The sequence below is a fragment of the Peromyscus maniculatus genome, chromosome X, assembly GCF_049852395.1.
Source record: "Peromyscus maniculatus bairdii isolate BWxNUB_F1_BW_parent chromosome X, HU_Pman_BW_mat_3.1, whole genome shotgun sequence".
NCBI lineage: Eukaryota > Metazoa > Chordata > Mammalia > Rodentia > Cricetidae > Peromyscus > Peromyscus maniculatus.
In genome coordinates this window covers 79,418,282-79,444,836 of record NC_134875.1, presented here as the reverse complement: position 1 = coordinate 79,444,836, position 26,555 = coordinate 79,418,282, and the positions used below count along the sequence as shown (strand labels likewise).

The following is a 26,555-nucleotide window of genomic DNA, read 5'->3' as shown; positions in this document are numbered from 1 at the left end:
AACTGTTACATTTAAAAAGTGCTGATGCCCTACTGCATGTTGTAATACAGGAATTTTTTTTTTACTTTGCACTACATAAATGTTGAAGCTAAACTATGTGACTAGACACATATACCGTAAATATCAAATGCAGCAAAGGGAAGGATCACAAGGAAACACTCTGTAATGATCCGATATAAACATTCACTGTTATTCTGTTGTAAGAAAATAAAGATATTTAAAATAGGCAGCTTTGATATCTGAATCTGTGTCTATTCCAACAACTAGAATGCTTCAGAAGTCACTTATGAACACATTATACTAGGCCATGTGTGAGTAATTTCAAAAGGAATACATGAACCTTAGACATTAATTTCAACTTTTGTTGAAAAGCAGAAAAATATATCTTATGTGTGTAACCCGATTAGGAAATGGTGCTTGTAAATATTGGTTGATATGATTGGAAAGACATTATTTTAAAAGATATTTTTAGAATTTTTACTTGCCCCAGTTAAATTTACCTTTTAACTTTATATAAAACACACTTTGTATTTCTTTGATATCCATATTAATGATGCAGGGAGTTGGTGATGCTAATATTTTAGCATTTTTGTTTTATATCAAAGAAGGTAGGGTGCATTGTTTTATAGCAATGTCTGGTGGTCAAAAGACCTGGGGTCAAATTCTTGCTTTGCCCCTTATTAGGCAAGTTCTGTTTTGTTTGTAGTCTATACTGCTGAGGACTTAACAGGCACTTTAGAAATGCTGAATGAAGGCTGGACGTTTTTACCTGCAAATGCCCTACTCTAGAAGGCAACCACCGGAAAATAGTTCCAATTACAAAGTGTTCAAAATTAAATGCTCTATTCCCAAAGAAAAGAGTGTTCACTAAATAATACAGTTTAATATATAAATGAATTATTACCTTGAGGATCACTGGTTTTCCCTGTGCATAATATGAACAGATGAGCAAGCTTCAAATTAAAAAAGGAAAAATTAACAATTTAGAGATAAAACCATTTCTGTAGCAATCACTAAAAATTAGCTATTTTAAGTAGCTAATATGAGAGAAATCTATTTTATTTAAATCAAAAAAGCTAAGTTCTCTAATGTTACCTATTGAAAGTGAATCCCAACTACATTTTTCTCATGAATACAACAGTTGGATCAGGAAATGGACTCTAAAGATGGCAACATTGGGAATGAGGCAATTACCAATATCTTTAGGTCTTCACCAAATAAGGGGGCATGAGGAGATCAATCAACATCAGATGACATAGTCGGAGCTTACTTCCAGGCTCCTTTCAAGTTACCCCTAGTCCCTGTTTAATTCTGAAGCTGAGGTTAAAGTCCACACCCAATGTAAGGCAATGTTTACTAGATAGTATCTGTTAAATGTCCCCATTAAAAAATACATGCATTTTGATTGACACATCAAATTTATACATCATATTTATATTTATGAAGCATAATGGGATGCTTTGATTCATGTAGCAAATCAACTCATAGGAACTAGCATGTCCATTACTTTAAACTCTTATCATTTTTATGATGAGGACACTCATATTCCTTCTATTTTGAGATACATAATATAACATTATTAATTGTATTCATCCACCATATTATTAACTCACAAGGACATGTGCTTATTTTTGCCACAAATAACTTCTAAGAGTATTGCAAGAGGTTTAATCAAAGAAAACAAACAGTAAGGGGTTGGGGAGATGGCTCTGTGGGTAAAGTGCCCATAGCCCAAGCTTGAGGACCTGAGGTCAGAGTCACAGCTCCCATGTAAAAGTCAGATGCAGAAGTGCATGCTTAGGATCCCAGCACTTTGATAATGAGTAGGTGGTTCCCTGGGGTATTGCTGGCTAGCCAATCTAGCAATCAGGAAGCTGCAGGTTCAATCATAGAACCCGTCCCAAACAAAAGGCAGAGAGAGATTAAGACAGGTACGTCGACCTCTGGCCTCCACATGTACCTTATTGTGAATGAGTGCACCTACATACACTCATGTACACATACCTATACGCCTCTCTCTCTCTCATCTCTCTGTCATGCACACATACACACACATTCACACATACAAGAAGAAAAATATTAAAAACCAGTTGAAACAGCAATAATAACAGAACATGCACACTGTTCCTTCAGTTCATGCTAAGCACCTTTCTAAGCATTATTCACACATAAACCCATCTAATCCTTACAACAGCGCACGAAGTAGGCTCTTTACTATACTGTATTATGCAGTGACTATCTAATATGTGATTGTCATATGCCTGACATTGTGTGGAACCAAGGGAATGCACAGTATTTTCTATTGCCATCAACCTTTCTGCCTGCAAGTTTCAACGCTTCAATTCTTTTGAGGAAGGACATTTAGTTGTGTTCTTCCTTGGCTGCCTCCTCCTTTCCCTCTCTTGCTTCTCCTCCTTTGCAGTACTTAGGGTCACAGTCAGGGTCTTGCACATATGGAGCAAGTAAGTGGTCCACCACTGAGCTACATTCCCAGCTCATACAAAGGGTATTTAGAAATAAGACAAGATAACACAGTGTAAGAATTTCATGACTTCTCAATCTTGCTCTGCCCATATTATCTAGTGGCCAAAACAGAACTGACTTAAGATCAGTTTCTTTTCAGTTTATCTTATAATCCAATTTACCTTGCAACCTATAATCTCTATATTTTTTACTAAATTCATCCACATAAGACTGTGTACTCTTAACTTTTGATTTTCACTCTTGCATAAGTCCTACTAAAAATTGCTTTCCAATCTGAAGGTCTCAGAGGGGAAAGGATGATATCCTCATGTAGTAATAAAGAGTAATGCCGGTAGTACATCTAAAAGAAAGTATTAAATTTACAAATGAATGTGCATGTGGCAAATAAATACCATCTACCTCCTTGCTTAGAAGTTTCTTTTTTTAAATTAAAAGCATGACTTATTTATTCTAGTTTATTCATGAGTTTTGCCTCTGTGTATGGTGGTGCACTGCATGTGTGCCTAGTGCCCACAGAGGTCAGAAGATGGGGTAGATTCCCTCAGAACTGGACTTTTGGGTGGCTGTGAGCCCCCCTGTAGGTGATGGGAACTGAACCTAGGCCTTCTGCAAGCACAAGTGCTCTTAATTGCTGAGCTAGCTTTCCAGCTTTATCTAGAAATTCCTTCAGAATTCCCATGTCTTCTGGCCTTTGCATTCATGAAGTCAGAGCAGCCAGTGGTTGGGGAGGGCCTCCTGAGGCCCCACCTATAGTGAGGAGCTATTGGCAGTTGAGAGTTCCTGGGGGAGGGGGAGACAGTTTTTCTTCGACTGTGTGGCCACTGGCCACTGGTTGACCCCACAGCCATGTGCTTCCTGGCGGCACTGATTTGGACTCAGTGTGTTATAAAACAAAAGAAAAAAAGAACACTCTAAAGTGTGTGAGGGGACTGGGGACAGTTAGAGTGGAGCAAGGGTTGGTTATGATCAAAATACATTGCATACAAGTATGAAATCCTCCATGAAAAAAACTATATTAAAAAAGAATTCCAAGGTCTCACTACTCTTTCACTTATTTCATTCCCCCACCCCCTAAGCATTAGTATTCAATATTCAAGAAGGATTTTAACTTTCTGGGAATACTAATGACTATTTTGTGGTATTATTTATTTGTGAAAATGCACCAAAGTTTCCAGATTCACGGACCCACACATATTTATCACAAACCTATTTGTTAAATGGGGCCACTTATATAAAAAATGCTAAACTGAGTACAGTAAAACATTAAAATATATAATAATGACTGTAAGCCCTACAATTAGTAAGGAAAGGGAGAGATCAATGGTGCTTGAAATGATAGATAAATGGTTCTTGAAGTGAACTATGAGCTATGTATTTATATTAGCAAACCTCAAAGACCTATTATTGTCTTTCCAATGTTTAATCAGGTTAGGCTACATATACATATGAAATATATACCTAGTAAAACATAGTTTATGATTAAAAAATATATATGTATATAGACTATACACTATAGGAGAAATGATAAAACATAGGGATATTAAATGGTCTAACCTTTTATATACTGAAGCCAGAGAAGAGACATTTCAACCCCATGAACAGTAGCTATAGCTTTTAATTAAAACGCTCATCTTAAATTTTTCTCTCATAAAATTAGAGGACTATTATCAACTATTCATTTTTTTCTGTAACAGTAATTACATAAATGTTCACCACCGTCCCCAGTGGAGTCTACAATAATCCTTGGAGAATGTGGAAGATCAATGGCATAGGATCAAACCAGACACAAGACAGATACACACACGCATACACGCATGCACACCCCTCCATTATTCCAAAGTTTTCAAAAATTACTTAGCTCTAGAAACACATATTTATAATATTTGAATAGTTATGGGTTAGCCAGTAGGCTTGATAAAATATATTCTGTGAAAAAGCACATAATCAGGTTGAAAAATATAAGTAATATCAATGAGATGTGTCCCCTAAAATGGGCACAAGAGGTAATACTGAAGAATAAATATTTATAAATTTGAAATTACTACATTGTAGGGAATGGAAATTTTTAAAAGTTGGAAATATAGAATTTGGGCATGACAGTGCACTCCTGTAATCCTGGTACCCAGGGTGCTGAGACAGAAGAATCATGTCTGAGGCTAGCCTTAACTATACAGGGAGACTCTGTCTCAAGGAAAATCAGGGACTTAATATGTTATTATTACTTTACATGACTGAAAACAAAAAATTAAAGGTAATACGCAATGATCTGCATAGAATACATTTGAAAAAGATATTGGTTATAAATTTAAATATCACTGGAGAACTTCCCATGAATCAGTTGTTAACCAAAAGACAACACTTGAGCAGACTATATTTGCTTTTCAATAAAATGCAGAGAAACAACACTTCAGATGAAATAGAAAAATGGTTTGAAATCCAAGTGCTTACGTATTTTAGGAATGCATAAAGACTGATTTTTTAAAGGTAGAATTTTAGGTGGAAAGATAAAGAATGGCAGTGGTGGGTGACTGTAATCCCAGCTACATGAGAGGCTGATCACAGGTTTGAGGGCAGCATGGCAAAAACCAAACCCAACCAAAACCAAAACAAACAAACAAAAAACTCACATACAACTCCTTCAAAACACCAAACAACCCCCAAACCAAAAACAAATAAAAAGAAAACTAAATTAAAGAGCTTCCAAACAAACAAAATTCTATGTGCGGTATGCATTCAATAGCAACTAGTACTTTTCTGTGCATATACATATACACAGAAAATAGACTGGACACAAATATAATTGAACTTTAGCAATGGGTGACTTTGGTTGTGTGGTCTGACAAGTGACTTATATTTTTAAAAAATATTTTCCTATTTCATTTTTAAAATTTAAACACAAGCGCAAAAGGAGAAAAGGAGAGAGCAAACCTACAATAAATGTGCATTTCTACAACATGCATTGAAATACCAAAATCAAGACCCCTCTTGGTACTTTTCCATTCTCTATTCATGGGTGTGTGTGCTGTGGGTAAGAAACTCAAGACTGAAGTAATGTTTTAAAGACAAATATAATTAAGAATCAATACATCACTCACGTGGATGAGACTATATAAAGATTTTTTTATACAAAATGCCTATGGAAATACAGCATATAAATAAGCTTGAGAAGCTAAATATTTAAAATATTGATCAATTTTGGGTTATTAATGGAAACCAAGGATTTATGAAATGCCAGTCTGAGGACTATGAAAAAATTTGAGTCCTTTTGGTGTACTACCAGATATGGACTATGGGAATGAATGGTCATTGGACTGCCCTAGAATGGCATTTTTAATTCCAAAGTTTCTTCATTAAGGAATCTTTATGTTACATTTTAAAGGTAATATCTTCAATAGAAGTCAAAACTACAAATGCCAGTCATAACTGAGAAATTATGTTTAGCTTTGGCAACGGTCAGTGGAGACATATGTTGTGTGTGTCCGTCCTTCCTGGACAGACTAGAGTCAGGATTTGAATGTTGTCTCCTTTTGGCAAAATAAGTGATACTTTTTGGTAAAAGGATTGTAAAGAATTAAGTAATTACAAATTATTAGAGTAAGATCTCTATGCATATATTTTATTTTGTTAGATAGTCCTATTTAAGATTATTTTAATAGCAAAACTCCACTGAATTTCCTATATTGAAGAGCACAACCTTTCATAGAAGAGCAAGATGTTATCATTAAAAGGTTGATTTTTAAAATGTCAGTTAGTTATTCTTTAATTTTAATATACTGAATCTATGCTCTCAAACTGTCATTAAGCATCAAATTATGCTGAATATCAAAGTGTGACCAAAATAGGATATCTTAAATTGTACATTTCAAAAATCTGAAATTTTATATAGTAGAATTACTTTCAATTGTTGAAACTTTTAAGCATAAAAGTAACTCACTTTCAGCAAAGTAACAAAGAGAGTATGTTTGATAAGTTTAAATCTGTCTTTTAGCTTATTTAATTCACGAGTGTAATTACAGCAGAATGAGAATTTGTGATAAATCTGTTTTCACTTTGAGATGAAAATATTGGCGATAGTGTCAAACTCTAATTCTGAACAAAGGAAAGCAAACAAAACTGAATGAACACACAAACACCCAACTTCTACTGAGTGAAGATTTGAGAGTCCAGGAAAGCTGGCGAATCTAAGCAGCAGATCACTATAAATTTACTTTTCCTCAAGTAGTTCCAGAATAAATTGCTTTATGATCTGCAACTGCAATTTATAGCACAGTTCTGATATAATAGAAAGGAAATTGAGATTTCGTTTTCTTGGTCAACCTAATTTTACTGGAACAGAGCACAAGGAGTTTTGCCTAGAGCTTAAAACTGGATTTGAGGTCCTAGGACGTCAGGATTGTATTAGTGGGCAGAGAGCAATTTAAAATAAGAGGTGATACTGGTTTTACAATCAGGGCTTCAAGGGCTTAATAAGCCAGTGCAGTAAAAGGTACTTAGTTTTCTGCTAAAATCTGGCACTCAGCAGTGATGAGCTGCATGGAGCCACATCGGGCTGGAAAGATTTCAACACAGGTTTGCTTTGAGGTGGACACAAAAACAGGTGGAGAAAAATTCACCTAAAGTTATGCTTTACAATTCTGCCATTCAGGTTTCTACTTTCTGTTGAATGAAAAAGTCGTTATTAGGAACTTCTCAAATAAAAATATTCTCAGGAGACAAGCTATCTCTAATTTGCCACCCTTCTTGAACATTTTATGCCTTGAGGAGTGATTCAAGTTAACATATATTCCACTTGTGGAGAAAGATATTAGCACAAATTTTTGAGAACTAATTTTTTTCCGTTCTTCCCAGAACAAAAAAAGGTAACAAATTATGTAAAAAATAATTGTGGTGGTCATTTACAAAAATAAACCATGAAAGCTCCCTGGTATTTCTGTTCCTCACTCTATACGGCACAGCTATTACTTTAAGAATCGTATTTCAAGTATATTCATTATGTGGAATGTCAAAGGAGGGGGTGGAGTACGCCAGAGCGGGCAAGGCACAGGGAACTTTGGTGCAGGGAAATTTGGTGCGCAGAGCCTAGCCCTGAGGTAGCAAAAAGTTTGATTTCTCCTTTTCACGTGTTTAAGTTTTGAATCAATGTTGAAGTTTTCTTGATCCCCTTTAATCTGTCAGAATACTGAGAAAATAATTACCAATTTCTTAAATGAATTCAGCATCAACAAAAGCCTTTGGAAATAATTAATTTGTTCTTTTGTTAAATAGACAAAATTCGGGATGACAAATTTCCAACTATACCACCGGGAAGGAGCCAGACAACTTGATTCTGAGTATTTCACAAGGCACCTCATTCAAGCAAGCAAGCAAGCAATAATAGCAACAATAATAAAATAGGTAGAAAACGCAAAGACATTACCAGTTAGTTTACTTTTTTAAGCTTTGGAAAAGTTTACATCCACGAAAATAACGATACCCTAAGGCACGATACAAAAATTGCAGATATAAAACAAAACACTAATGATTTCCAAACAATCTCTCCACCCTAAGCCATAAATACTTATCCCTTAGGTAGCCAGATAAATGATGCCCAGCGCGGGGCAATCCTCTTGTGTACATTCCTAAAGGAATCTAAATTTCTCCCCTCAATAAAGTAAGCACCTAGTTCACTTACCAGTCAATGTATAACGCAAAAGAAAAGAAAAAAAAAAAGCACTGGACAGAATTAGACAAGATTTTCTGCAAAGCGTTCACAGAGAGTAGGAGCTCCAAATCCTGTGACTAATTGCACATAGAAAAGTAAGTTGCTGCAAAGTCAAGGAGCATAGCTAAGCAGATAAAAAATGCTTCTCCAAAAGCGGTCACTCTTCATCCAGGTACTTCTCGATCTGATTTCCGATAGCAAGAGATTCAGCAACACTGGCCAATTCAAGATTAAGAAAGATAAAAGACTGGACTGGAAAACGGTCACAAATACAAAGACAAGCAAGGGAAGCTAAGCAAAGAAAGACAGAGCTGGCGGGACCTATGGAGCCGACCGCCGGACGCGAGGCACTAGAGAGCGGTGGAAGGTCCATGCGGCACCCAACGGCTGGCTGGGACCGCGCCTTTTACAGGGTCTGAATCGAGACGAAAGCCCAGATGTAGGAGGAACTTTTGGTGTCCTCTCGCCCTCCCCCCACTCCCGATCCCAAACTCAGAAACTCTTCCCTCCAAAAATATCCCCTCACCTCCTCGAGCTGGCCCCAGCAGCCGTGTAACTCTATCCATCAGCATCCCAGCAACAGGCACATCCAGCCCCTGGCCTGCTGGCCCCGCCCCGCCCCGCCCCCTCGCCCCTCGCCGCCCCTCCCTCGCCGCCTCGTGCTCCTCGCCCCGTTCCATCCGGTCACCACCGCACCGTCCGTGCCCCTTCGGCGCGCACCCGGGCTGCTCACGCCCCCTTGGCGGGGCGGCCAGCCCGCGTTTCCAAAGACGCCAACAGCCGTTGTGGGGGAGAAGAAAGGCACAAAGTTAGGAGCTACAGCAGCAGCTGTTCCGAGCCCAAAGACTGAGAGGGGAGGGGTGAGAAAGAAAAAGTGACAGGAAAAGAAAAACAAGATAGCTGCGGGCCCGCGCCCCCCGCTGTCGACCCAGCAGGGTCACAGGCCCACGGCCCCAGGAGGGTACAAACAGACTAACCAGGCCACCAGGTCAGGGGAAAAGGGAGGGAGGGGGCGGGGACTGCCGTGGCTCCTTGACCGGCCCTCTCACCCGGTGCTGACAAAGATCCCATTCTTTCCTATTATCCCTGTTGGGTCTTCTCTGTCCTTTAAGCCCCTGAGCTTTTCCGAAAGCCCTGGACCTCATTGCTATAGTGTGCAAGCAACAAGTTATTTCAGGCAAACTGGGAGTGGTGGACTGAGCACGCCTAGATTTCAACGTCTGAGGTCGGCGAGGGCCACAGAAAGACCCCTGCTTCTGAGCTCTGGGCAGGGCCAAGTGAGCCCAACTGAGGGCCGGGCTGGGTGCAAGGGAGCTTCCTGAAAGACATTGCCACCTCCACCCCACCCCACCCCCAGGGGAGGAATGCCTCGCACCAAACTTCGTCTACTTGCTCATCTCTTGCCCCTTTGGCATTCTTTTCTCGGTCTCTTAATTTGAGCCCAAGAACTCACAAGTGACTGTGCAGCGGCCCTCATTTTCTTGGCCAAGGGTCTGTCTGTTGAGAGAGGTTCCCATTCCCAAATCGAGATAGTTTTGAGCCTACTGAGACTCTGCGGGCGGTCTCTAGCCATTCCCAGATCTGTCCCTACAGCTGCCAGCCTCTGCAGCCTGGCTTTCTGAAAGGGGGTTAAAACTCATCGATGGACATCAAAGGACATTGACTCAGTGCGTGTCTCCCCCCCCCGCCCCCCAAGCCCGGGAATGGAAAGCCATTGCTCCGAGTTCTTTCATATGAGGGCCTTTTACCTCTTTGTATACTACGCTATTCACTCATTTGCGCAATCGTGGGACCGGCCAACCTTTTCTTCCGTTCTCTTGAGAGATTAGCACTCCCAATTTGCAAACCTATCTCCTTGGCCATTTTATTGTGTGGATTCTGTTTCGTAAGGGTCTGTGGCAGCTGCGGCCCCCAAGTGAAAGGGTCCAGAAGAGGAAATTGCTGAATCATAGGATTGGACACAAGCGTTCTCTAACAAAAGGATTTGTGAGGTGAAAGGGCAGGGGCACTTATAAAATACTATAACTCACAAAGAACGGTGTGGCCAGGCTCCCTCTTCTCTGCCAACCTCCACCCCCATCCCTGTCCTCTCCAATAAGAGGATTTGAAAATTTCCCTAGCCTGGCTAGGGCCAGAGTAAACAAACTGTCCTTAAGAGTTGTAGAGATGCGAATGTCTGACAGGAGACAAGTGCCAGGAGCCCAGATTGGGATATGGTGATTCTCAGAGGGAAGTTCAGTCAATTCAGTTCAGTTCAGCTGCCTTATGTTTTAGAGCTATTTGATGGTGGCATCAGGCAGAAAGGGATGCATTCCCAACTTTCTAAATTGAGGCAGCCTGGGGGTCTGAGAGACTGTGTGGGGGTAGGCAAGGGTTGAAGACACCAGACAAGCAGGACAGCTCTGTGGAATGGAATGAGAACTACCTATCTCAGATCAAGGTAAGACTACTGCAAGAAGAGACAAGGATCAGTGACTAACAAAGTGAGCTCCCAGAGAGAGCTGTGCAGGACCTGGAAACTAGGAACTGGAAGCTAACAGGAAGGTAACAGGAATTTGAGATTTAAGCCCCTATAGGAAACAGTCCATATGACCCAGGGGCAGAAACAAAAAAAAAAAAAATGTCTGGAAGAGACTGAACAGGCCAATGATTCCAAAGAAAATGACTTGACAGACGTAACTTAGAGCACAGAGTGTGTGGATCATTAAATCACCCAAATATCTCACGGAAGGGAGTAGGCCAGTGAGTGAAGGGGCTTGCTCTCCAGTGGCAAGATTGCTCTCCTGATAGCAGCCTTGTGCTGTCCTCCGCCCAGAGGGCCACTTTTCAGTTTGTAGCACTGTAGTGTGCCTGGTTGAGGAGATGTTTTAGGACTAGGGAGGGCTGCCACAATTGAAAGAAGATCTTTGGAGGGGCTAGGGCTTTGTCTTACTACGATTTCTATCCCTTTCCTGTTCCGGTTTAACTGGCTCAAAAAATAGTAAAATAAGTAATGGATTCTGCTTAGTGGCTCCCCGAGTGCTGTTTTTTTTTTTTTTTTTTATCAGCGTATGTGACCTGAGACAGTTTCTTTGTAGAGGCATTTGAAAGCTCACAGAGAGATAGATAATAGATAACTTATTCACCAGGACTTACCACTTAAAGGAATGTAGTCTAGGTCTTGGCAACCAAGAAACAGAGAAATTCAAAAAGTGTATGTGGAGATCATATACTGAAAATACCTTTGGCAAAGCTTAGTGGCCAAGTTGAGCCTAAGTAACTCAATAGCCAAAAACTCTTAGAGGCCGGCAGTACTCGATCTTAGCAAATAGTGACATCCTACAAATAGATGCACATGCTTCTCTTTAATAGGACTTGGGTTGGACTTCTGGAAATGTGAGCCTAATTCCAAACAATTTTATAAACAGCAACTTTACTGACAGGAAATGTGTGGCAAAGGAGAGTCAAAGAATGCTCCAAAATTACTATCAAACTACAGAATAAAAAACAAGGTAATTCTTAAGTGTAAACATACATCCAAAGAACAAATAAGCCGTATTCAGCATTTCTTTTTTGTTTTTCTAATTTGGTTTTTCAAGACAGGGTTTCTCTGTAACAGTCCTAGCTGTCCAGGACTCACTGTGCAGACCAGGCTGGCCTTGAACTCACACAGATTCACATGTCTCCGTCTCTGAGTGCTCGGATTAAAGGTGTGGGCCACCACTGCCACCGTGGGCTTGTTTAGCATTTCTAACAACTGTTTGGCTTTATTTATTTATTTTTTTTTGAGACAAAGACTCGCACTGTAAACCAGTGTGGTCTGGAATTTACTATGTAGCCCAGGCTGGCAATGAACTCTCCGTAGTTCTCCTGCCTCTGCCTCTAGAGTGCTAAGATTATAGGTATGAGCCTATGCTAGACTTTCAACAGTTTAAGATTTCTCACCGTGGCAGTGTGGTTATTACAAAAAGGAACAAAGCCATTATAAAGATGTGTCAGGTTGAATCTGGAGGAGACTTCATGTAGCAGATTTAATACAAAAATGTTATTTGTGACAACTAAATTCAGCATATCATAATCCATTCCATATTTGGAAGTGTATTTATAGCCCAAAGTCAGGCACTTTATAATAGGAATACGAAAATTACAAATTGAAATTATTCTTATTTGGGGATTACCTCAATGTATTTTTTTAAACTGGGAAGAATTTTTTCTAGTTTTATTGAGGTACAAAAGACAATAAAAATTTGTATTTATTACTTTTTCATTGCTGCTATAGATTACTTGAATTAACAACTTAAAAAAAGAAGGACAGACTTATTTTAGCTCATGGTTTCAGGAGACTCGGCCCTTTATGGTGTAGAGAGTACACCATGGCAGAGCAGACTAATTGGTATCACGGTGACAGTGTAATTCAATTTACAGTGACAGAGTAATTGTTATGGTGGCCCATAAGGAGAAGGAGGAGAGGAGGTGAGGGAGAGAGAATGAATATGAATATTTGAGTATGCAATGCTAGCTGTCTGTAGCTAGAGTTTTCCTGCTTTGCCCACAGTCAGGACAACTCTTTGTCACCCGCCAGTCCCACAGCCGCTCAGACCCAACCAAGTAAACACAGAGACTTATATTGCTTACAAACTGTATGGCTGTGGCAGGCTTCTTGCTAACTGTTCTTTTATCTTAAATTAACCCATTTTTATAAATCTATATCTTGCCACATGGCTGGTGGCTTACCAGAGTCTTCACATGCTGCTGGTCATGGCGGCGGCTGCAGTGTCTCTCCGCCTCAGCCTTCCGCTTCCCAGAATTCTCCTCTCTCCTTGTCCCACTTACTTCCTGCCTGGCCACTGGCCAACCAGTGTTTTATTTATTGACCAATCAGAGCAATTTGACAAACAGACCATCCCACAGCACTTCCCCTTTCCTTTTTTTAAAAGGAAGGTTTTAACTTTTACACATCTCCAAAGTCAGCTTGGTATATTTGGGAATTTGGGCGTAGCTTCTCTTACTACTTCCTGCTGGAGGGGGGCGCTGTATCTTATGGGGACACAAAGAAAATTTTAGGATCATGGAGTAGTCCGTGAGACCGTATTGTCTGAGCCAGTTGCCTTGAAACGATTCTGGATGTTGAATCATCTGGGTCATGGTGTCATCAGAGATCTTTCAGGTGGTCTTGGCTGGTCAAACCTGATGTATCTTAATCTGGAACAAATCCATAGCCTCTGGCTTTCTGTGGAAACAAAACCAGAGCCTCTTTTCCAAAGCAACATATCCTTATATCCAAATTTTGAAGTCAAGGTACCTTTAAAATACATATTTTGGCATAACTCAACAGCTTTTGCAATCAAATGTTTTTCTTCAGTTACAAATATCAAAGAGAACATAATCCAGATTCTCTGTGTGGTAGCCATCTTTACATGGCTTATTTTTTATATTACCTTGAGCCTATTGCTTAAACTGCAGCCTTTTAAGCCTGAAACGGCGCTGTGGCTACTGGCTCCGCCCACTTCAGCTTCCCAACATGGCGGTGGTACCTTTTCCGCCAGCTCTGGGAGCCATCCTGGGTCTATGCTTTTAAACAAGCAGTGTGTAGCCCAGAAACCTCTTTTTGTTTTGTACTAGCAAAGGCTAAATCCACCATGCAGCTTAATGTGCCACTTGCAGAGGCCTCATTCCCGCCATACTGCAGATCAAGCTCGCACGCTGGGAACCCGCCAGTAGCTCAAACCGGCAGGCTGCCGCTCCTTTGAGAGAGACAATTAGGAAGCTGTTTTTAGCTCCATTTTAGAATCTTTTCTCAGGTTTTAGGTAGAAACTCTTGCCAACACGTTGGGCGCCATTTGTAGCTAGAGTTTTCCTGCTTTGCCCACAGTCAGGACAAATCTTTGCCACCCGCCAGTCCCACAGCCACTCAGACCCAACCAAGTAAACACAGAGACTTATATTGCTTACAAACTGTATGGCCGTGGCAGGCTTCTTGCTAACTGTTCTTTTATCTTAAATTAACCCATTTTTATAAATCTATATCTTGCCACATGGCTGGTGGCTTACCAGAGTCTTCACATGCTGCTGGTCATGGCGGCGGCTGCAGTGTCTCTCCGCCTCAGCCTTCCGCTTCCCAGAATTCTCCTCTCTCCTTGTCCCACTTACTTCCTGCCTGGCCACTGGCCAACCAGTGTTTTATTTATTGACCAATCAGAGCAATTTGACAAACAGACCATCCCACAGCAGCTGTCTTTCTCTTTTATTCCAGTTGGGCCTGAGGGCCTATAGGATGATGCCACTCATATTGAGAGTGTTATCTTCTCCCTTGAATCTTCTCAGGAAATGGCTTCACATACATACTTAGAAGTGTGCTTTACTAATTTCCCAGGCACTTCTTAAACCAAGTAAGTTGATGAATTAGATTATCTATGGCAAAATTATATGTATTTGAAGTGTATAATGCGATCTTTTGACATTCCTATATGCTGTGAAGAGATCTATAATCCCCTCACATGGTTACCATCTGTGTGACTGTGGTGAGTGTGTATATATTACAACTATATAATAAATCATTAATTATAGTTACCATGCTCTGGGTTAGAATTCCCCAGAATTTATTAGTTTTATAATTGAAACATTGTAATCCTTAATCATCATTTTGCTGTTGCCCTATCCTTGATCTGCTAACCTCAGTTCTACTCAGCATTTATGAATTTGATTTTTTAAAATTCCATATATCAGTGAAATCAGGCAGCACTTGTCTTTCTGGGTCTGAATAATATTTCATGACTTATATATAATACACACATATAATAGCAATTTTCTTTACCTGTTAACTGATATGTTGTTTCCATGTCTTGACTATTGTGACTAATTTTGCAGTGATCTTGGGAGTGCAGATATCTTCATGAGGTGCTAATTTCGTTTCCTTTGGACATACTCCTAGAAGTAGGTTTCCTGGATCATATGTTATTTCTATTTTTAGTGTCTTGAGTAACTTCTATGCTTATTTTCCACGATGTGTTAATTTACCTTCCCACCAACAATGTAGAATGTTTCCTGTTTCTCCACATCCTCACTAGTACTTGTTATCATTTGACTTTTGGTAATAGCCATCCTAATAGATGTGAGGTGCTGATTCATTGTGGTCTTGATTTGCTTTCCTGTGATGATGAGTAATGCTAGTCCATTTATGTGCCCATTGGCCATTTGTGTGTTTTCTTTGAAAAATATCTAGTTTTCCACCTGTTGGTAGTATATATATATATATATATATATATATATATATATATATATATTTAAATATTGCCTATGAGTTGTAATGTATTTAGGATACATGGTTTGAAAATACTTTTTCCTATATTATATATTGTCTTTTAAGGTTGTTGATTATTTCCGTTACTATGCAGAATGTTTTTAGTGTGATGTAATCTTACTCATGTACTTTTGTTTTGGGTTTTTGCTGTGCTTCCAGTGTTGTATCTAAAGGATCCCTGCTAAACTTAATGCTGTGGATCATATTTTCTGTTGTTTTTCTTAATAATTCATCTTAATTGATCTTTGTTTATGGTGTAATATAAAGATCTAATGTCATCTTTTGCTTATTATTTATTTTTTTGGCAAGATTGGACATCCCTTTCCTGTTTTCAGACCTTATATAAAAATCTTTCTGTTTTGTGATGTTAGCTGTGGGATTGTCATATATGGTCTTTATCATGTTTTGAAGCATTCTTCTTCTTCTACCTAATTTAAGAGTTTGTCAAATACCTTTTATCTACCTATTGAAGTGTTCAGATGTTTTTTGCCCTTCATTCTGTTAATGTGGTGTGTCTTCTTCATGGATTTGAATGTGTTGAAACATCCTTTCATCCTTGAGATGGCTCTCAGGTTGATTGTAATGAATGATTTTTTAAAATGTACTATTGGATTTGATTTGCTTATATTTCACTGGGTATTCTTATATTTGTGTTAATCAGAGTAGTGTTTTTTTTTTCTGGAACTGCCCTCATAAAACTAGTTCAGAAGTGTTCCTCCTCGTTTTTTTTTTTCTTTTTTTGAAACAGTTCAAGAAGGAATGGTATTAATTAATTTAAAAATATTTATAGAATTATCTTTTCTTCTTGGTTAGCCTGACTAAAGATTTATAAATTTTTCTTGATCTTTTCAAAGAAACAACGTTTGGTTTTAATAATTTTCTCTGTTCCTTGTTTTTAATTTCATTGATTTGTGCTTGATTTTTGCTATTTCGTCTGTTACCTTTGGATTTAATTTACACTTTTTTTTTCTAGTTTCCTAGGGTAGAATCTTAAGTGATGAATTTTAGATTTTTGTTCTTTTTAATATATTAATTCAACTCTATAAAATTTTCTATAAGCACCATTTTTGCTGTATTCAACAAATTTTGATAATTGGCTTTTTACAGTATATACCTAGTCTTATTGCATCTTGTTATGCCAAGTTTGGTTAATATCATTGGGAGGCCTGCTCTTTTCTGAAGCAAAATGGAGGAGGAGTGGATCTGGGGGAGAGGGGAGGTGGGGGAGTCTGGGGGAGAGGGGAAGTAGGGAGGTTAGGAAGAGGGGAGGGAGAGGAGGCTGCTGTTGGAATGTATTGTATGAGAGAAGAATAAATAAATAATTAAAAAACTTTATATTTTAAGTCATAATTCTGCTAATGATTTTTACTTTAATCCTATTGTGGTCTCATAACATGCATTTTGTGGTTCTGTTATTAATTAAAATTTTTTTTTTACAACCTGGTATGTGGTCTATCTTGAACGTTTTGAATGAGTTGGAAGAATGTGTATTCTGAAGTTGGATGAAGTAAAGTGTATGTAGATGTAGCTAGCTGAATGATGGTATTGTTAAATTCAGGAATTTGCATATTGATTGTCTGATTACTTAATCTTTCCATTCTTCATATAGAGTGCTACAGTCTCCAAAAGTAACTATGAATTCACCTGTTTCTCCTTTCAGTCGCCTCAGATATTTTGATGGTAGATTATTAGGTGCATATAAGTTAAAGGTTACCTTCTTGGCATATTGATCATTATGTAATGCCTCCTGAGTACAGAAATTAAAGGTGTATGACTACGTCCTGTTTTAAAGCCTAATAATTCTTAAGGATCCATGGTGCCTTATTCTAAATGGCCAACCTCCCAACAACTGCTGCTATATAATTTATTACTTAACAAGATAGTGAGATGCTTGCTTATGTATCCAAATATAGACCCACACGAAATGGCACATAAGGCAAGACTAAGTAACTTTCCTTTATTGTATAAAAGAATCTCATTCCCTTTCAGGAGGTGATTTTCTCTTCACAAACTGCTCACGGAGTCTCTATTTCTGCCGATTTAATCAGTCTTTCCTACATTTATTCTGGCCTGGTAAGTACATTTAAACCCCTGATAACTTTATTTACAGCTAAACTTGCTTCCTCTGGAATTAATATAACTAATATTCTCCTTTTATCTGTAGTTTCTTTTACCATAGTTTAGTTATTCATTTATAACTACAGCCCAAAAATAGTAACTTGAAAATTCCACAAAGAAACATTTTAGGAGTTTATTGAATGAAAAGAAATGAAATGAGGACATGTACAAACACAGGGATACAAAATCGATGACATTTTTGCTATTCTTACTGTTTAATTTTGAAAGTGTGTATAGCTATGTACATAAGATTGGTCTTGAGCTCACTATGTTATCCATGCTGTTCTGGAGTTCATGGCTCTTGCTCCTCTGCCTCCTGAGTGCTCTTGGAGGCCAGAAGTATTAGAATCAATAAGAATCAATACAAAAAGATTTCCCCTTGTCTTAGGGTTTCTATTGCTGTGAAGAGACACTATGACCATGGCAACTCTTTTTTTTAAATTTTATAATTAATTTAATTTTACATATCAGCTATGGATTCCCCTGTCCTCCTTCCTCGCACCCACCCCTACCCTCCTCCCAATCCAACCCCCATTCCCACCTCCTCCACGGCAAGGACTCCCCTGGGGATTCAGCTCAGCCTGGTAGATTCAGTTGAGGCAGGTCCAGTCCTTTCCTCCCTTCAGCTAGGCTGAGCAAAGTGTCCCAGCATAGGCTCTAGATTCCAAAAAGCCAGCTCATGCAATAAGGACAGGTCCTGGTCCCACTGCCTGGGGGCCCCCTAAACAGTTCAAGCTAATCGACTGTCTCACTTATCCAGAGGGCCTGATCCAGTTGGGGGCTCCTCAGCTATTGGTTCATAGTTCTTGTGTTTCCACTAGTTTGGCTATTTGTCCCTGTGCTTTTTCCAATCATGGTCTCACTATCTCTTGCTCATATAATCCCTCCTCTCTCTCGCCGATTGGACTCCTGGAGCTCCACCTGGGGCTTGGCCGTGGATCTCTGCATCTGCTTCCATCAGTCACTGGATGAGAGTTCTATCATGACAGTTAGGATGTTTGGCCATCCGATCACCAGAGTAGTTCAGTTTGGGCTTTCTCTTGACCATTGGACCACGGCAACTCTTATAAAGGAAAATATTTAATTGGGGTGGCTTAGAGTTCAGAGGTTTGGTCTGTTATCATCGTGGTGAGACATGGCAGTGTGCAGGCAGACATGGTGCTGGAGAAGTAGTTGGGAGTTCTACATATTTCAGGCAACAGGAAATGGTCTGGGATGCTGAGCAGTATCTTGAGAATATGTGAGACCTCGAAGCTCACCTCCACAGTGACACACTTCCTTCAACAAGACCACACCTACTCCAACAAAGCCATACTTCCTAATAGTGCCACTCCTTTTGGGGGCCATTTTCTTTCAAACCACCACACCCCTGGAACAGGAATTACACACAGTTGTGAGTTGCCAGATATGGATGCTGGGAATCAAACTCTGATCCTCTGCAATAGCAATATATGCTCTTAACTACTGAGCCAAATTGTAGTGGGAAGATTTTCTCAGGTCCTGCCCCACAACAGTCCTGAGTTTCTCTGGTCCCACAGCTGCTTATAAAATAATTACTCAGAGGCTTATATTAATTACCAATTGCATGGCCCATGGCAGGCTTCTTGCTAGCTAGCTCTTATAACTTAACCCATCTCTATCTATTCATAAGTTGCCATGTGGCCATGGCTTACTGGTACTTTCACATCTTGCTTCTCCTGGTGGTGCTGGCATCTCTCTGTCTCTGCCTTTCTCTTTCCTGTCTTTCTCCTTGGATTTCCCACCTGCATATAAGCTACCTTGCCATAGGCCAAAGCAACTTATTTATTAACCAATGGGAACAACATATATTCACAGCATACAGAAAGACATCCCCCAACACGGAATCTCCAGCCCAGAGATATATTGTTAAATTTTATGAATATTACACTGTTTGTGGTACTCTGGATCAAACTATCGGCTTCATACATGCCAAGCCAGTATTCTAAAACAGCTGTAACCAGGACTCTATGTGTTTTATATCTAGTAGTTGTCCTACAGTTTTTGGCCACTTTTTTTGGTAGTACTTTTATCTTTGATTCAATTTTAACATTTCTAGTAAGATACCTTCAAGCTGGCAGATTCTTTCCATGGCCACATCCATTCTACTAATAAACACTGCTGTTATAGTTTCATTCTGTTGCTGTGATAAATACCATGACCAAAAGTAACTTTCTGGGAGGGAAGTGTTTATTTGGCTTATAATTTTTGGTCACAGCCCATCATTAAGGGAAGTCAGAGCAGGAAGTCAAGGCAGGAAGTATTGAGGAAGGCTGCTTGTTGCCTTGCTATCTGGTTCATGCTCAGCTACCTTTCTTATATAACTCAGGACCTCCAGCATAGGGATGGTGATTCCTACAGTGGGCTGGACCCCTCCAAATCCATCACCAATCAAGATAACTTCTCACAGACATGACCACAGGCCAGTCTGATCTGGGCAATTTCTCAGTTGAGGTTTCCTCTTCCCAAATGACACCACATTGTGTCAGGTTGACAATAGAAATTGACCAGCACAACATCAAATACATTCTTTCATTTTTACTTAGGGTTTTTCTTGTCTATTGATTCTTTCTGGTTCTTTCTAGATTTGCATCTCCTTGCTTACTGTTCTCATATATTCTTGCATCCTGTCTGTTAGTTTTATCCAGTAGAGCCCTTATAATATTAATCATAGTTACATTAAATTCCTGATAATTCCAGCACTTGGTAGGAAAAAACAAGCCAATCTCTGAGTTTGAGGGTAGGCTGGTCTACATAGAAGTTCAGGCCAACCAGGGCTACATGGTAAGACTCTATCTCTGTATTTTTGGTAATACAATAATCCAATTCTTTGCTATATCCAAGCCTGGTTCTGATGACAAACTTTTTTTCCCCCAGACTGTTTTTTGTCTTTTAGTGTGTCATCTTATAAAATTTTCTTAATATACATTGTAGCAGGAATTTTAGAAGGTCTTATTAATAAAATCAAACCTGAGGCTAGTTATTGGGGTGAATGTTGGAAGACCAGAGAAGCAGAACAAGTCACAGCTACCTCACCTTGCCATTTCCTCAGCTGATCTTGTTTCCTCAGACTGGAAGCCTCTGAGTCCTCATCCAGAATGAATCTCAGCTGAACTGCTGCTCGAAAACCTGAAAGCTTAACCAGCCAAATGCTTCTAGTTCCTGGTCTTCATGCCTTATATACATTTCTGCTATCTGCCATCATTCCCTGGGATTAAAGGCTCACTTCTTGGGATTAAAGGCGTGTGTCACCATGCCTGGTTGTTTCCAGTGTGGCTTTGAACTCACAGAGATCCAGACGGATCTCTGCCTCTGGAATGCTAGGATTAAAGGTGTGAGTGCCACCATTTTCTAGCCTTTGTATTTAGTGGGATAGGATGCACAATATTTTGGGGAACACAATACCATCACAATACATAGTGAACTGAGTGATGTGAAGTTATTTGGGTTTTTAGTGCTAAGGTGTGTGGTAAGAGGTGGAGATTTTTATACTTCTGTGAGTAGTTTTTTCCTTACATGGATAGTCAGATCCATTGCAACTCCTCCAGTTTCCTCTCAAATTCATTACTTCTACTTTTTCAATCTCTCTCTCTCTCTCTCTCTCTCTCTCTCTCTCTCTCTCTCTCTCTCTCTCGTCTTTCTCTCTCTCTCTCTGTCTTTCTCTCTCTGTCTGTCTCTGTCTCTGTCTCTGTCTCTCTCTCTGTCTCTCTGTCTCTCTGTCTCTCTGTCTCTCTCTCTCTCTCTCTCACACACACACACACACACACAGAGACATAAAGCCTGCTGAGTCCATCTGGTGTTCTTCATATGTATATTTGTTTAGGGTTGACCATTTGGGATTGGATAATTTATAAGGGAGCTTATCCTTAGAGAAGACTAATTCTCCCTCTCAGCATCTATTAGTTGCCTGTAGCTCTTCATCTAGAGACCTTGTGAGAATTCCAACATCGGTGGTGGCATACCAACTGGTATTGTTGTGCTGGTCTTGTTTAGGTGACCATATTGTTGATATTTCATGGGTGCAGCTTCTCTGTCATATATTGAATTACATATAGAAGACATTATCTCTGGCTCTTACAATCTTCCCATCCCCTCTTCCATGGTGTTTTCTGAGCCTTAGATGTAGGGATTGTGTTGTAGAATCATCAGTTGGGATTGGTCACCCCACAGTCAATTGTTCTCTACATTTTGACCAGTTGTAGATTCTGCACTCTGTCCATCTGCTGGGTAAAGCTTTTTTGGTGAGGTACAAGAGCTACACGTATCTGTGGGTATATGGATAAGTATTTAGAATGCAATTTGAAATTATACTGGTTTAGGAAAGTGACAACAGTAGGCTCTCCAGTGTCCATTAGCAGTTGGCTAGGTTTACAGTAATAGATATACTTTTCCTCCCGCTGAGCTGGCTTAAGTCTACTTAGACAGCTGTTGGTTACTCTCAGGGTACTTGTTGTTGGTGTATTGAAAAGCTATTTTCTTGTATTTTTGTATCTTGCCATTTTGCTGAATTTGTTGATCATTTCTAGAAGTTTTCTGGTGGAATTTTTGGCATCTCTATTTATAATATCATGTAATTTGTAAATAGGAATAATTTGACTTCCCTTCCCATCTCTCTCCCTTTAATTTCCTTCTCTTGTCACTATATTGAAAAGAATTGGACATAGTGAACAGCCATGTCTCATTCCTGATTTTAATGGAATTGCTTAGCGTTTTTTGTCCATTTAGGATGGTATTGGCTGCGGGCTTGTCATATATTGTCTTTATTATTTTGAGGTATATTTCCTCCATTCCTATTTTTTCTAGGATTTTTATCAGATGAAGGAATGTTGGATTATGTCAAAGGCCTTTTCAGCCTCCATTGAGATTATCATGTGATTTTTGTTTTTAAACTCGTTTATATGCTCTATTGCATTTATTGACTTATGTAAGTTCAAACATCCTTGCATTTCTGGGATAAAGCCAACTTGATCATGATTGGTGATTTTCTTTTCTTTCCTTTTTTTTTTTTTTTTTTTTTTTTTTTGGTTTTTCGAGACAGGGTTTCTCTATGTAGCTTTGCGCCTTTCCTGGAGCTCACTTGGTAGCCCAGGCTGGCCTCGAACTCACAGAGATCCGCCTGCCTCTGCCTCCCGAGTGCTGGGATTAAAGGCGTGCGCCACCACCGCCCGGCCTTTTTTTTTTTTTTTTTGGTTTTTTGAGACAGGGTTTCTCTGTGTAGCTTTGCGCCTTTCCTGGAACTCATTCTGTAGCCCAGGCTGGCCTCGAACTCACAGAGACCCTCCTGCCTCTGCCTCCTGAGTGCTGGGATTAAAGGCGTGAGCAACCACCGTCTGGCTGGTGATCTTTTTGATATAACCTGTATTTGACTTTGAGTATTTTATTGAGGAGTTTTGCATTTATTTTCATCAGGGATATGGTCTATATATTTTTTATAGTGTCATTCCTTGGTTTTGTTATTAGAGTTATACTGTCTCTGTGAGAGTAGATTGGAAATTCCCTTTCTGTTCTTATGTTTTGGAATAATTTAAGAGGTATCAGTTATAGTTCTTTGAAAGTCTGGTAGAATTCTGCTGTGAATCCATGTTTTTTTTTGTCAGAAGGCTTTTTACTACTGTTTCAATTTCCTTGTTCATTATGGGTCTCTTTAAGTTGGTGTTCTCTTCTTGATTTAATTTTGGTGGTTTGGATGAATCTAGAAATTCATTTTACAGTATTCTCTTAAAGCAGTCTGAATTTCTGTGGTGTCTGTTGTAAAGTTTAAGGTTTCCCTGTTCATCTCTGACTCTGCTGATTTGGGTCTTTCTTTCTTTTGGTTAGTTGGGCTGAGGCTTTGTTAATCTTTGTCTTTCTAAAGAACCAGCTCTTAAGATTTTGTATTGTTTTCTTTGTTTCTATTTCATTAATTTATGTTCTGATTTTTATTATTACTTCCCATTTACTGCTTACTTCCTGGTCCTATTCTCCTTGAATACATTTTCCCCATCTTTACACTTTTAAAGTGGTACCTCTCTTTAAAACTAAAATGATTTTTTTGTCGACAACAGAAAGATGAGTTTTCTTCTTTAGTCTATCCAACTAACCTGTGCCTTTTGGTTAGGAGTTGAGACTGTAAATACGGAAAGTTGTTATTGATGGATTGTGTCAATTGCAGTCATTTTGTTGTTTATTTGTTTATTTCAGTTTGTATTCTTACTCCTATTTTGTGTTTCAGTAGTTATATCTTCATTGTTTTCTTTCTAAAGTCTCTCAGTTGTGCTTTTACCTTTCTTCAGTTCAGAATATTGGTTCCAGTCATTTCTGTAGGACTGGTTTGGTGGACATGAATTATTTTACCTTGTTTCTACCATCAACCAATTTGATCCTGGTATATTATTTTTTAATGTGTTATAGATTTCAGCTTGCAAGAATTTTCAATTTTTCATTGTTTATTTATTATTTATTGGTAATTTCATACATATATGTAATATATTTCTATTTCACTCCCGTTACCCTTTATTGTCCTTCTATTCTTACAAAACTTTTTCCTCAACAAGTCTCCCTTTAATTTTCATGTCATTTTTGTATTTGTGACCATGTTTAATATCCTGGCATGAGAACGGGAAACTTAACTATGGCTACATCATTGTAGAAAATGACTGTCCTTGTTCAGCAACTGTTAACTTTCAATAGCTTCTCAGGGAGGGGTGGAACCTCATGGGCCTCTTCCCAACAACTCCTAACAGTCAATAGCTCCTCAGGGAGGGGTGGGACCTTATGAGGCCCTTATACAACAACAATTAACAGCCAATAGTTGCTCAGAGATGGGTGAGGTCTTATGAACCTCTTCTTCAGCAACTGTTAACTGCAAATAGTTTCGCAGGGAGGGATGGGACCTCTTGAAGCTCCTTCCCTAACAATGACTAACTGTAGCTAGAAGGTAGCTCCAGTCCTTTCCTGACCATGGTCCCTCAGCCACTTAAAAAATAATCATTCAGAGGATTAATATTATTTATAAACTGTATGACCTATGGCAGGCTTCTTGCTAGCTAGCTCTTTAATCTTAAATTAACCCATTTCTATTAATCTATGTATTACTACATTGCTTCATGACTTACCGGTTTTTCCACATGTTGCTTCTCTTGATGGTGGCTCGCAGCATCTCTCTCCTCTCTTTCTTTCCTGTCTCTCTCCTTGGATTTCCTGCCTGCCTCTAAGCTGCCTTGCCATAGGCCAAAGCAGATTATTTATTAACCAATGGGAACAACATATATTCACAGCGTACAGAAAGACATCCCCCAGCGCTTCCCCTAATCAAATTTGGGCATAGCTCTCCATACTACTTCCTGCTGGTTGGAGATGCTAGTAATCTTATGGGGATCCTGAGAAAATTAAGAATTATAGTTAAATCTTGGCTGTAGTCTGTGAGGAAGGATCGTCTCAGCCAGTTGTGTTGAAGCTGATTTTGGATGTTAGATCATCTGGGTCATGGTGTCATTGGAGACCTTTCAGGGGTCTTGGCTGACCAAACCATATTAGCCTAGAAGCAATCCACAGGTTCTCATCTTCTGTGGAAACAAAAGCAGAATCTCTTTTCCAAAGCAACGTATCCTTAGACATAAATTTTGAAGTCACGATACCATTAAAAAATATCGGTTTGACACAGCAACCTTTACACTTAGTGTCTTTCTGTAGTTAAAAACCCCAAAGACAATATAATACACTCTGTGTGATTTCCTTCTTTACGTGGCGTATTTTTCTATATTATTTTTTATTATCTTTTTAAAGACTTTATTTTTTAAAATCATCTATTTCTTCACATAACTCTCTATCCTCCTTTCCCTTTCTCTTCCAAGCCTACATACATTTTTACATATAATGTAAACCATTTAGAGGTTTATTCCATCTGAATCTGTCTTTTGTGTATCTATAATTCTTCTCTGACAAGGAGAGATTTTAAACTGCTAAACTCATGGCTAGGACCAACATGTCAGCCTTGGCTGCTAACTCTGCCCACCTCAGCTTCCCAACATGGTGGGATACCCAGGAGAGTCATGCTTACCCTGCCAACTCTGGGGTCCATGCTGCCACCATGTAGCATTCAGCTGGCCCATAAACCTTTTTTTTCTTTCTGTATGAGTAAAGGCTAAATCCACCATGCAGTGCACTGTACAGCTTGGAGACACCTCTGTGTACCATGGCAGGAATCTGCCATGCTACAGCCCAAATGCTGCAAACCTGCTATACTGTAGCTCAAGCCTGCACACTGCAGCTTGCCTGAAAGATGGAACTAGGAAACTGTTTTTAGCTCCATTTTAGAAATTTTTTTAAAGCTTTCTCAGGTTTTGGGTGAAAATTCTTGCTACCACATCTGGGCGACAAATGTAGCCAGAAGGTTTCTCTGGTCCTGCCTGGCTCCATGGTCCCTCAGAGGCTTATAAATATTACTCAGAGGCTTATATTAATCACCAACTGTATGACCTATGGCAGGCTTCTTGCTAGCTAGCTCTTTCATCTTAAATTAACCCATTTCTATTAATCTATGTATAGCCTTATGACTTCGTGGCTTACCAGTATTTCCATATCTTGCTTCTTCTGGCTGCAGCTCATAGCGTCTCTCTCCTCTCCTTCTTTCCTGTCTCTCTCCTTGAATTTCCTGCCTGCCTTTAAGTTGCTTTGCCATAGGCCAAAGCAGCTTATTTATTAACCAATGGGAAAAACACATATTCACAGCATACAGAAAGACACCCCAGTAACTAACTGTCCATAGCTTTTAAGGGAAAAGATCTCTGCTCATTTATGGTAGAATACTGATAGCTCAGTCTTGCATAGTTTTTTTTTTTTTCAGGGAACCACAGCTAGTGGTATCCAAGATTTTTAAAATGAAACAAACCAAACACCTCAAATCATTGTATTGGGCTGGAGAGATTGCTCAGCAGTTAAAACTACTGTTTGCTCTTTCAGAGATTCTGGGTTTGA

At 39.3% G+C, this 26,555-nt stretch overlaps 1 protein-coding gene across 3 annotated transcripts in view; it reads right to left on the bottom strand.

The window, feature by feature from the left end:
- LOC102904905 (fibronectin type III domain containing protein 3C1-like) overlaps positions 1–8,807 on the bottom strand; it is a 65,745-nt gene extending 56,938 nt beyond the window's left edge. The window contains exons 1-2 of one of the 3 annotated variants that reach the window (XM_042269326.2): positions 8,712–8,807; positions 905–953 (exon numbers count right to left, since the gene is read on the bottom strand). Coding sequence is in view for 1 of the 3 variants with exons in the window: in XM_076562828.1 (XP_076418943.1) it covers positions 8,712–8,757 (46 nt within the window). In the remaining 2 variants the exon portion in view is untranslated. The remainder of the gene's footprint in view (positions 1–904; positions 954–8,711) is intronic. The other 2 variants (XM_015986256.3, XM_076562828.1) reach the window with 2 other exon arrangements.
- Between the last annotated feature and the right edge of the window lie 17,748 nt (positions 8,808–26,555).